Raw genomic sequence first — 13,384 nt, 5'->3', positions numbered from 1 at the left:
CAAGAACAGAGAGATTACATTTAAAAAGATCACAATGCAAATAATTCTCTTATTTGTACTTTTAATACTATTTATTGTTGAGAATAAAAACATCTGAATCATAAAATCGGTGCATCAGGTGCTGTGTTTAGGTGAAACTGAGTGTTAAGAACATACAGAGCATATGGACTGACAGTGGAGACGTGAAGTGTGCTACAGAGAGGTTTCAGCTGTTTTATGGATGTTTGGATTATTTTTACTATCTTGAAAACTTGCTACCAAGATAACTACAGCAACTGTTCACTGTGAAGCTATGTTTACCTGCCACCTTTCAAACATACAGGAGTGTTTTTCATACTAAATGATGCTTCATTCTATGAAACTTTTCAGTCTGGATTTGGCACTAAACATGTCACCAATGATCTTCTCCTCTCCTCAGATTCTGGACAGTTCATCCTCCTTGATCTCTCTGCAGCTTTTGACACCATCAACCACTCCATCCTCCTCTCCCGTCTCCAATCCTCCCTCAACATCACTGGCACCGCCCTAACCTTTAAATCTTTTCTCATTGACCGACAACAAATTAATCAGAATCACATCCACTTCCTTGGTGTGATATTTCACATCATCAAATCAGAAAAAACAAAACTGCTTTCTTCCACCTTTGACATTGCCCGTCTCCGCCCATCTCTCTTTTTCAGCTGCTGTAACTCTCATTTATGCCTTTATCACTTCCTGTCTAGACTACTGTAATAGTATTATCTACGGTTCCACCTCCAAAGCTCTCAATAAACTTCAGTACATCCTTAATTCTGCTGCCCGACTCCTCACACAAACCTGTGATGACCACATCACCTCTGTCCTTCAGAACCTCCCCTTCCCCCCCTTATTGTTTGTTCATTGTCTCTATATAAATTACTAGTCACAAGTTTGGACACAGCTTCCCTTGAATGGGTTTTCACATGTATACATCCATCCATCCATCCATCCATCTTCTTGACAGAAAGAGACTAAAACAAACAAACTCACCTCCAGACCAAACAAACCCAGGTTTGCTGTATTGAGTGTAATACACTGGGTCTCCTCTTCCAGCTCTACACATATATCCTGCTGTGTGTGTCGGTCCATGAATGATGTAGGAATCCTGTTCAGTCCCACTGATGCTACCAGGTAGCAGCTCATAGATGTAGGAGTTGTCTGATAGTTTGGGAACAGTCTTATACCAGTAAAACCTCCATCCTGCAGATGGATGTTCAACCTCACAGCTCAGAGTTACTGAGTCTCCAGGACTCAGCCATAATGGAGACACAGTGAGGACAGGTGGATCTGTTGGTGATTTTCTCAGAATGAAAACATGATATGATAAAACTCTAGTCTCTAGACAGTAAATATATATTATATAAGACAAGTATTATTTTATCTATTATAGAATTACATTCTCTCCTAATATATTTTATATCTAAGTATGTAATATAGTCTTAGTGATATACTACATAAATATGTACTAACAAAAATGTATTTTATTTAATATTTTCAGTGTAAAATTAAATAAGATCAGACTTACTATCAGATACTGTCAATGTGATGTCAGCACTCCACTCTGTTGAATTATGTCCTTCATTTTTCATTTTGCCTCTACACCTGTAGTTTCCACTGTGTTGTGAAGAAGCGTTGCTAATCATGTATTCATTTTTCTTTGTAGATGTGTAACGGGGACTCTTCCATTCATACTCCCACTCTGTGTCTCCTTCATGGATCTCACATCTCAGCACGATCGTCTCTCCTCTATATATCTCAGTCCAGTTGGGTTGCAGAGTCACAACAGCCTTATTTGAGACTGTTCATGGTTAAGAATTACCAATGAGGATACAAGAATGACAAAAGTTAAAATCATTAACAGTCAAAATGTTTTTTATCCTAAATCTCAATCACTAATCATGAATACATAATACAGTTTCTCTCCCTAAACTGTGTAAGAAAGCTCATTGTCAAACTCACCAATATTGTTGATCCAGATTGAATCACTGTACTCTGTGCGGTAAACCGGGTCTCCTCTCCCTCCTCTGCACCAGTAGGATCCTCCCTGTGAGACCTTTATTTGTCCATTTGATTGTAAAACAGCATCTTGTGTGGTCAGGGGTCCAGGACTTTTGTTCCAGTAGTATTTCCAACCAGATGATGATGAGTCCACAGAGCAGGTCAGGGTCACACTGCCCCCTACTGGAATATCTCTGTTGTCAGCTCTCAGTTTGGCCTTTGGTTTATTTGCTGTTCAGTTTAGAACAAAGACATAAAAGGTCATTATTGTCCTGTGATATAGTCCAATTTAAATAACTTGATGAAAATGAGAACATTCATTTAATAACTATGATCTGCACCATGAGTCATTATTTAATATTTTATCTGATCTTGGAGGGAAATGTACTTAATTATATTGTTAAGAGTACAAGAACTAGAGTAAAATCATTCTTGAAATGGCTCAAAAGCCAGAATAGACATGTAACACTATTAAACTAATAGTTTAGTCTTTAACTAAATAAAGACATATTCTACTCTGTTCATTTGTTTTGTTTTGATGATCTGACTAAATACACAAACATGAAACTCCTGCTGATATCAGGTCCTTTAAGGTCAAATCAAAAGTTTATATGAATGATTTAAGAAATTTAAAAAACTATTTAAATTAATAAATATATTGAGTTATTAGGTAGATCAGTAAGTAGTATCACATGGCATTGATGAACTAAACAACAGATGAAAACAATATAAAACATAACATGTTCATTATGGATGACAGATGTCCAACTTACATGATACTGTCAGTCTGATGACATTACTCCACTCTGTAAAGGAATATGAGTCCTTCAGTCCTCTACAACTGTATCCTCCACTGTCGTAATCAGTGCTGCTAATCTTGTGTTCACTGAGTGTTGGAGATGTGTTTAAGTTGTCTGGTCTCCATTCATACGTCCACTTAGTATCTCCACCTCCCTGGATCTCACATCTGATGGTGACTGTCTCTCCGCTGTATATCTCAGGCCAGTTGGGTTGCAGAGTCACAAAAGCCTTATTGGGGACTGTTCACATTTTAGAAAGGAAAAATAATAATTAGGATACTGTTAAAAACATAAAACTGAGAAACACTTTATATATGTGCACAAATATTATATCAATGATTTAAAATCTAGATTGAAACAAAGGAAAACTATTTCAGCTGAAACATTGAGTTAAATGATATTCAATGTCAAGGAAAAGTCCACAAATAATACTGAATTAAACAGTCATGTGTTTTCCAGATATTTATAAGTTAAACTGAGCAGCATTAGGGAAGCAGCCTCAACTCCTTTATTGTGTCTGTAGCAGCATAGAAATTTTAATTAATAATATAATTTTAATTTAATTGAAAGCTGCTGGTAACAATTATTTGGGGTGAGCTGGATATAAATGTGACTAACTTTTTTGTTTATAATTAAGTGAAACTCATCAGCTGGTGCGACACATGACGTCACCATCAGCTGATTGAGACCGCTGCTGCTTTTCTCCACAGATCTGCTTCATATTGTGCTGCTTGGTGTTTATTGTTCTATGCTGTGTGTTTGTCTTGTCTTACTGGCGTTGCTTTGTGTCCCGGGCCGCAGTCTGTCTGCTTTTAGCCTGAGTTTGATGGGTTCATTATATTGTGTGGTTACTCTCCCTTATCTTTGAATAATTTGTACAATTTAGTTTCTTTTTTTAATTGGCCCTAACTGCCCATTTAATTTTAATGGCTGATTTTAATTTTGTGATTTTCTTTATGTAATATTTGTTTGGGGCAAATGTTCTTTTGTTTTCTTTACATTGCTGTTGATTGATCCTATTTTGCTATAATAAGTTTTGTTTGGGCAGGTATTTAGTTTAGCTTGTTTATGTTATAACCTGCCTATTGCCTCAGTTTGCAGCTATAATTTGTTGATTTATATTTTGGTTAATTCATTTTAGTTGGTGTAACTCCTAATTTGTTTTATCCCCTTTTCAGTTGCAGCAGGCCGATGGTGTTGGTGATCTGGGTCTCAGTATCTCCTTCCTGTGTGCTGTGCTCTCCTGGGATTTTAGGTGATCTCACAAAGTGTGTGACTGTCACGTGTGCCTGGGTGACTTATATTTTTATTGTTGAAACCCCTCTCCCCTCACTAGTTCCTGTCCCACCAGTAGGCCTCAGCTCCTGACTAGGTTCCCTTCCTGTATGAATATTGTGTTTTGTAGTTTTAAAACATTTCACCTTTTTAAAACTTGGAGAACTATTGAGTAGACCCTTGAAAGTGTGTACAGATGTGAACACCTAAACCTAAACTCTTACAGGATTCATTTATCTCACAGAGCAGAGAGACTTGACTGTTCAACATTAGTCATTTTGGGGAACAGTTTAATAATCTCCTGTAGTTGTGTCTTTGCTGTCTAGGTTACCAAGCAGGCAGATTACTGGAAATGTAAAAAATAATATTAAATTACATTTCCTATGAATGAGAATGAGAACATTTTACTCAGCATTAAAATATATAGTACAGTCTGTTCACAGCCATGTTTCTTATAAACATTCACTGTATGAAAAGATGATTTGTAGCAGGAGGAAAAGTTGGTGAAGTAATAAACTGAGGATCACAGTACTGTCAGTAAATGTAATGATGTGTCTGATCTCATGCTGAGAAAGGAGTCACCACTCGGGGGAGCCATTGGAGTAAAGAATCTGACCTACCGTCACTGACTCTGATCATTTTAAAACATACTCAATAAAATCATCTAAAAGCCTCCTCACTGATTTAAAATCTAGATTGAAACAAAGGAAAACTATTTCAGCTGAAACATTGAGTTAAATGATATTCAATGTCAAGGAAAAGTCCACAAATATTACTGAATTAAACAGTCATGTGTTTTCCAGATAAATTAAACTCATCAGCTGCTGCCTTTCTCCACAGATCTGCTTCATATTGTGCTGCTTGGTGTTTATTTTTCTATGCTGTGTGTTTGTCTTGTCTTACTAGTGTTGCTTTGTAGCCCGGGCCGCAGTCTGTCTGCTTTTAGCCTGAGTTTGATGGGTTCATTATATTGTGTGGTTACTCTCCCTTATCTTTGAATAATTTGTACAATTTTGTTTCTTTTTTAATTGGCCCTAACTGCCCATTTAATTTCAATGGCTGATTTTAATTTAGTGATTTTCTTTATGTAATATTGATCATATTTTGCTATAATTAGTTTTGTTTGGGCAGGTATTTAGTTTAGCTTGTTTATGTTGTAACCTGCCTATTCCCTCAGTTTACAGCTATAATTTGTTGATTTATATTTTGGTTAATTAATTTTAGTTGGTGTAACTCCTAATTAGTTTTATCCTCTTTTCAGTTGCTGCAGGCTGGTGTTGGTGATCTGGGTGTCAGTATCCCCTTCCTGTGGGGATACTGCACTGCCCTTCCTATCCCTGTCCTCTCCTGGGATTTTAGGGGATCTCACAAAGTGTGTGACTGTCATGTGTGCCTGGGTAACTTATATTTTTATTGTTGAATCCCTCTCCCCTCACTAGTTCCTGTCCCACCAGTAGGCCTCAGCTCCTGATTAGGTTCCCTTTCCCCCGCCTGTATGAATGTTGTGTTTTGTAGTTTTAAAACATTTCACCTTTTTAAAACTTGGAGAACTATTGAGTAGACCCTTGAAAGTGTACAGATGTGTAACATTACATCATTGTACGTATAGCCCTCTGCTCGCAACATCTGTATACAAACTGAAGTATTAATCAAATGTTGCATTATTACCATGATAAAGGATTTAATACATGTTCAAACTTCCTTCAGAGAGCTAAGAGGTACTGGACTACATCATCCATTCATTCAGGTTCTTGTTACCACATATGGTTTTCTTCCACACTTCAGACACTGTTTAAGAATTACATTTAAAGAATAAATGTTGTTTTATTCAAAAACTAATGACTTAACTCACCAGTTTCCTGAATAGTAACTTTGTTGCTGTCCTCTGTGTAGAAGACTGAGTCTCCTCTTCCTCCTCTGCAGTAGTAGATGCCTCCTTCATAAACACTTGTGACTCTGTCTGGGTTAACATTTCTTATGAGTTGAGGTGCAGAAGACTCAGAGGTTTGTCTGAACCAGTCGTATTTCCAGTCAGGAGAATCGTCTACAGAGCAGCTCAGTGTCACTCTGCCTCCTACTGGTGTGATGGTTTTGTCTGCTGTCACTGTGGGTTTGGGTTTGTTTGCTGGGAGAAAAACACAAAACAACAACTATAACATTTGTAATGAGATTTGACTTTTAATTTTTCCCTTCATCATATTGTTACACAACAGACTTGAAACACTGACAGTTCATTTTCAGTAATTCTGTTTCCACACTAACAAACAACCTCTTGTTATTGAGCTGCTCACCGGAGGCTGCATCATAGTTGGAGGGAGAAAATATTTTATGTTATCTTACTTAGATATGAGATGTAAAACAGACCATTTGGAAAATGGATGACAGATAGTTTGGCTTACGTGATACTGTCAATCTGATGGCATCACTCCAGTCTGTTGAGGAATATGAGTCCTTTCTGCCCTTACACCTGTAGTCTCCACTGTGGGAAGCACTGATGATCTTGTATTCATAATCTTTGTGAGATATGTCCAAGTTGTTTACTCTCCATTCATATTCCCATCGAGTGTTTTCACCTTCCTCTATCTCACATCTGACAGTGATTGTCTCACCACTGTATATCAGAGGACCGTTGGGTTGCAGAGTCACAACAGCCTTGTTGGAAACTGTTCAAACCAAAAATACACAGTTAGGACACAACTAGAAATATAACATTAAGAGAGAAAAATAGAAAATGAAGCACAAAAATCAAGTAATATGAAAAGATGATTTGTAGCAGGAGGAAAAGTTGGTCAAGTAATAAACTGAGGATCACAGTACTGTCAGTAAATGTAATGATGTGTCTGATCTCATGCTGAGAAAGGAGTCACCACTAGAGGGAGCCATTGGAGTAAAGAATCTGACCTACCGTCACTGACTCTGATCATTTTAAAATATACTCAATAAAATCATCTAAAAGCCTCCTCACTGATTTAAAATCTAGATTGAAACAAAGGAAAACTATTTCAGCTGAAACATTGAGTTAAATGATATTCAATGTCAAGGAAAAGTCCACAAATAATACTGAATTAAACAGTCATGTGTTTTCCAGATATTTATAAGTTAAACTGAGCAGCATTAGGGAAGAAGCCTCAACTCCTTTATTGTGTCTGTAGCAGAATAGAAATGCGATTATTTATTTCTATGCTCTAGTCGTTGCATTTAATTGAACGCTGCTGGTAACCATTATTTGGGGCGGGCTGGATATAAATGTGACTAACTTTATGTTTATAATTAAGTGAAACTCATCAGCTGGTGCGACACATGACGTCACCATCAGCTGATTGAGACCGCTGCTGCTTTTCTCCACAGATCTGCTTCATATTGTGCTGCTTGGTGTTTATTTTTCTATGCTGTGTGTTCATCTTGTCTTACTAGCGTTGCTTTGTGGCCCGGGCCGCAGTCTGTCTGCTTTTAGCCTGAGATTAAGGGGTTCATTTTATTGTGTAGTTACTCTCCCTTATCTTTGAGTAATTTGTTCAATTTAGTTTCTTTTTTTAATTGGCCCTAACTGCCCATTTAATTTCAATGGCTGATTTTTAATTTTGTGATTTTCTTTATGTAATATTTGTTTGGGGAAAATGTTCTTTTGTTTTCTTTACATTGCTGTTGATTGATCCTATTTTGCTATAATTAGTTTTGTTTGGGCAGGTATTTAGTTTAGCTTGTTTATGTTGTAACCTGCCTATTCCCTCAGTTTGTAGCTATAATTTGTTGATTTATATTTTGGTTAATTCATTTTAGTTGGTGTAACTCAGTAGGCCTCATCTCCTGATTAGGTTCCCTTTCTGTATGAATGGTGTGTTTTGTAGTTTTTAAACATTTTATTTTAAATATAATCACCTTTTTTAAACTTGGAACCACATCTCTTGCCTATTGAGTAGACTCTGTGTCTTGTAAAAGGTAAATTTGAGTGAAATTCCCAAGGAGTCATTGTCTAGCAACTTGTTAGGTTAGTAAGGGCGTAATACCACCAAAACCTTATTACCCTAAAACCATTGAAAGTGTATACAGATGTGTAACATTACATCATTGTACCTATAGACCTCCACTCACAACATCTGTATACAAACTGAAGTATTAATCAAATGTTGCATTATTACCATGATAAAGGATTTAATACATGTTCAAACTTCCTTCAGAGAGCTAAGAGGTACTGGACTACATCATCCATTCATTCAGGTTCTTGTTACCACATATGGTTTTCTTCCACACTTCAGACACTGTTTAAGAATTACATTTAAAGAATAAATGTTGTTTTATTCAAAAACTAATGATTTAACTCACCTGTTGCAACTGCATTACTTTCAGGTGTGAGGGCATCTGGTTCACTTCTCCGTCCTCTGCAGATGTAGATTCCTCCCTGTGAGTTACTGAGTCTGTTTGATTCATCACCGTCTGTTGTCTGAAGATAAGTTTTTGCAGAATCTGTTGAGGTTTGTATGAACCAGTCATATTTCCAGCCAGCAGGGTCCACATAGCAGGTCAGTGTGTTCCCTTCTGCTGTCAGTGTAATCGTGCGTCTACGTGCTGTTGAGTTTAGGAAAACAATAAAACAAAGAAATTACTGTAATAAACATCAAATGAATTTAGCCTGTTTGCACAGGTTTATGTTTAACAAACTTTTCTCTCTAAAAGCTGCATGTGTGTTTTCTGCTACATTTACATGTGAATCAGCGCATTAAGCTTTGAATTGAAGACTTTTTAAACACAAGTCAAACAACTTGACTTCAGTTTCTCTCCTTTAGTGACTCGTGAGATGAATGCAGAAAACTTGTATTTGTGAGAAGTCTCTTAACATGGGCGTGGATACATATGCTTGCTTTATGCAAATATGGTTTATGTATTTTATATTTATAAATGTTTTATTACAAAAAACTCATTAATTAAAAATTCATTAACATGAATTAGCGTTAACTTTGACAGCCCTAATTTAGACAAAAATATCTTTGCTGTATGAATAATTTGAACTGTAGTTAAAGCTCAGAAAAGCTAAGTGGACTTTTTTAGTTAAGATTATTACAAGGACTTTTTTTCATCACAGTGTAACAGCTACTTACCTTCAACTTGTAGTTTTTCCTCTTTGGATTCTCGCCCTTCATCAAACTTACACTTATAATCTCCTCTGTCTGACACTGATACTGAATGAATGGTCATTTCTGATATTCTATGTGATTGATGGTTTGTGTCCATTTTAAGAAGCGATCCATTTCTGTAGAAAGTGGCTTTCTTCTTATTTCCAGGAGGATGATGGCTACAGCGCAGAGTCACTGAGTCTCCCTCAAACAATGTGAATGCAGGACTTTCCAAGATCACATCTGTATGATAAAGGTGTAGTTTTGGTTCATTAATCATCTCAGTTACTGTACATTTTTATATATTTCATAAAAACAAAGCTATGATGTAAGTGATTTAGCTAAATGTAATATCATTGTTAAACATATATAAAGGTTTTAAAGTGTGTCGCATTTACTGTAATAATTAATGTCCACTAAACAGGTCTGTCCCAAATAAAAGCAGCTCTATATTCACTGGTTTTCTACATTAGTTTCACAATTATAAGCAGAATATTGCTCATACAGGCTAGACCTGAACTTTACTTTCACAATTATAAGATGAATAAAAACACGGCCTCTACTGGCTCTAAAAAGAAGTCAGGTTATATAGAAGACTACATGAGAAAATGACTCTACTCCTCACTCACCACACATTTTTGGTCTCAATCACTAGTTTCAAGTCCTCTTCAACACAGCATGATGATGTAATTCATGGTCTAATTTAATTTAAAGATAAAGCAGGCTATATTTTAGGTTGTGGCTACGTTGTGACTGACAAGTTGCTACCATGGTTACAACGGTGGTAAGGAAATGTGAACATAGCATAACTACATATTCAGAGTATAGGCATAGCTGTAGTGTCGCTATTTCAGCGTGTTGTCAGTTCATGAAAGTTAAATGTAACATTCTGGTCGCCTCCTGTAAACTAGCTTTGGTATCAGCATTATCACAGTTATCAGAAGACTGTAAATGCACCATGCAAACCACACTGCCAGCCAACAGTCTCCTTCTCATCTAAATGTGATCACTTCTCATCACTTCTTGCTCCTAATATCTAATATGTTGATTTAAGGTGATATTACAGATCCTGTTGCTTTTCTTTGTAAGACCCACACTACTCTGCCTCTGATTGGTTATCTAACTCCTTATTCCTAAACCTTAGTGCTAGCCAGTCAGAGTTAAATCATAGATAAGAAAATGTAAATTATTTCTAGTGTTTCAACATCTTGTTTTAGTTTGTTTCACTTACTAAAATATGACTTTTGTTCTGTCCATAAAACAGAAGTTTTCCACAGGTACTTAATAACACTGTTTCATCTCATGTGCTTCATTCATGGATAGGAAAACCCAGAGTTCACTGAGCTGGTTGATGGTGAGCTTCATAGTACTGATTATCTGGACGACCAATGTTAGACTCAGTGAAGCCAGTTAACAAAAAGATATTCTGGATATGTTGAACTTCTTCATAGTACAGACCCAGCTCTCTACATGAAATATGCATTTTGAGGAAAATGCTGCTTTACACTTTTGGGCAGTAATGTAGCCATTTAATAAGTTATATTGATACATTGAGTACAATGATATACATAATAAAATCTAAACATTAAAATGGGATATTAAGAATAACAGTGGATGATTAAATATTTATATATAACATGTATGAATAAGAAATAACTCACCTGCATATGTTCTATAGCAGAGTGTATTCATCACTAAAACAAGATTGAAACTTAATCAGACAAAATCAAACTGAAACATTCATAAAGTCATTTTGTAAAACTACATAGTCTGTAGTGTATATACAGGTAACAGATAAAAGGAAACAACTTTTTAAAATGTAATATTTAAAATAAAGTAAACCATGACATTCAAAACCCACATACAAAATGATACCTTAAATATTATTAATCTACATTTCATATGAATATGAGATCAGAGTTTAATGAGCCTGTTTCCTTTCTTTATAGGGAAAGTTCAAACCACATCAGTTGGTTTGACCGCAGCAAACTTTGACACCTTTACACTTCCTGGCCACTGCAGAGATATCTTAGCTTAATTCTTGTGCAAAGGTTTGTGCCTGGAAAATGTTATATTAAAATATATGAACAGTAAGTATTTATTTTACATCGATGGACCATAAAACCATTTAATTTAATCATATCACATCATATACATGCTTAAGGTTTAATCATGTGTTTATTTGTGCATGTTTTACAGCACTCGTTCAGTGCTCTGCAACAACAACGCTGCATTGTGGTGAGGTATGTGTTGTGTGTCTATGTATAGAAGCCCTCACTAATAAATGTGTTGCCTCCAAATAGCAAAAGCAATTGTGGTGATATGATATCTTAGAGCACAGAGCAAATAAAAAGACTCATCTTAACCCATCAATGAGTTAAATGTTGAACATCCATTTTTCAATTACAGCAAATAAATTATGTATTATATCAACATCATTATTCAGAAACACTATAATCACATTATTTTGATTATTTGACATTTAAAGCATGAATAACCAAACTAAATTCAAACATTTGAAGTCAACACATCCATCTATGGTCTGAATTTCTGATTCTTCTCCCAAAATGTGGAGTTGTAGAAATAAACCTCCAACATCACAGTGTTGCTGTCTGCCTACCTAACTTCATCATGGTTAGCTTGACTGTTATTGTGGTTGGTTAATCTGAGCATACGTCACATATTCAAACAGAAGCCAAATGTCAGGACTCATTTCTAAAAACAGCCATGTAACAAACCTCTGGTATTAGGTTATAAAGGCTGCTTATATTTACTGTCACTTACCTGCACTACATCCTGTGTTTATGCATTTCATTTGTGTTTTTCAGAAATGATAAATGTATAAAGGGGAAAACGAAACATAAATTAAATATAGCCTATTAAAAGTAGGGATGGTATGATCCCACTTGTTCTGGTCCAATCCATAACTGAGTATCTCTCGATACTGATATCAATATAATAATATTTTTTCCCCTCACTTAAACAACTATTGATGATCAGAATACATTTGTCTGGATGCATATTGCCAATCTAGCCAAAGAAAGCTCCCAAATGTGAAACACAATTTCCACTAAAGTGAAACATGAGAAAGCTCTGAAATTTTGATGCTTCCTTTTAATTTAACTTTCAGAATTATATTTAAAATGCAGTATTGTTCAAAGGTCTGAGTATAAAATATAGCAATAACTTTAACTTTTAACGGTTTTCACCACCAAACATAAATAGTCATGATTGAACCTCCACAACATGAAGTCAGAGCTGTATGTCCCGTTTTAACCATCGTTACCATGGTAACATGTCAGTCAGTAGTAGCCAGCGGTCTGTAACTCACGTCGAGTTTAATCCTTCCGGTTAAAGACAATCACTTACAGGTAAATGAGTTGAAGGAAGGACTAAAAGCTACCTGGACTTTGTCTCTAACTCTGCAGCAGTGTGCGGACTATTTCACCGGCTCGTCTCACGTCCTCTGCTCTGACTCTGGTGACTGTTTGCAGGAAGGAGCCATGAGACTGTGTGTTTCTGCTCATCTAACTCTTCGGACTCTGGTTGGAGACACTTCTGCAGCATATTCAGCTCTATTTGAATATCCCCAAAGTGTGAATATATAGAGGTGAATGTTTGAAAATGGCCGATAGTCAGTGCATCATTAACACTACGCTCGGATCGGATATCTTTTGTTTTTTTGCTTTTTTTTTTCGATATCCGATGCAGTCATTTTGGCCAATATCGATCCGATACCGATCCTGAATATCTGATCGACTCATTCCTAATTAAAAGTAAACTGTTGCACATGTTGCCCCATTGTGCTGCTCACACTAAGCAACAAGAGCCTGAGTGGAAACAAGCCAAACCACTGCTTATCAGCAACAAACCAGTGAAGCACTTCCTCTTTACACATACAGTATCTCAACACATATACACTCACACCAGAGCTGATGTTGAAATACACAGAAGAGGTGCATGGTACTGTGCTGCATGTACAATCTTTTTTTTTTGGCAATAGCAAGTTGAAAAATAAGTGAAAACGACTTGCGTCAAATCCAATGCATATCAATTTAATACTGTATATACCAATTACATAAAGTTTTTAACTGACTGTCTTTTAATATAATTATGACTGGTGGTGACATGAGGTAGTGAACAGTTAATATTTATTTCTCAATCTGAAACATGGTTGTTAGG

The 13,384-nt window shown here is 36.1% G+C and overlaps 1 protein-coding gene across 1 annotated transcript in view; it reads right to left on the bottom strand.

Annotated features, from left to right (window-relative positions):
- The window catches only part of LOC128383510 (basement membrane-specific heparan sulfate proteoglycan core protein-like), a 333,871-nt gene that overhangs the window by 191,712 nt on the left and 128,775 nt on the right, over positions 1 to 13,384 (bottom strand). The window contains exons 7-12 of the mRNA XM_053343122.1: positions 6,491 to 6,754; positions 5,944 to 6,216; positions 2,790 to 3,056; positions 1,978 to 2,247; positions 1,535 to 1,816; positions 1,009 to 1,299 (exon numbers count right to left, since the gene is read on the bottom strand). Of these exons, the coding sequence (XP_053199097.1) occupies positions 1,009 to 1,299; positions 1,535 to 1,816; positions 1,978 to 2,247; positions 2,790 to 3,056; positions 5,944 to 6,216; positions 6,491 to 6,754 (1,647 nt within the window). The remainder of the gene's footprint in view (positions 1 to 1,008; positions 1,300 to 1,534; positions 1,817 to 1,977; positions 2,248 to 2,789; positions 3,057 to 5,943; positions 6,217 to 6,490; positions 6,755 to 13,384) is intronic.

The sequence above is a fragment of the Scomber japonicus genome, chromosome 22 (genome assembly GCF_027409825.1).
Source record: "Scomber japonicus isolate fScoJap1 chromosome 22, fScoJap1.pri, whole genome shotgun sequence".
NCBI lineage: Eukaryota > Metazoa > Chordata > Actinopteri > Scombriformes > Scombridae > Scomber > Scomber japonicus.
The sequence above is the reverse complement of the archived record's forward strand: the minus strand, read 5'-3'. Positions and strand labels throughout refer to the sequence as shown.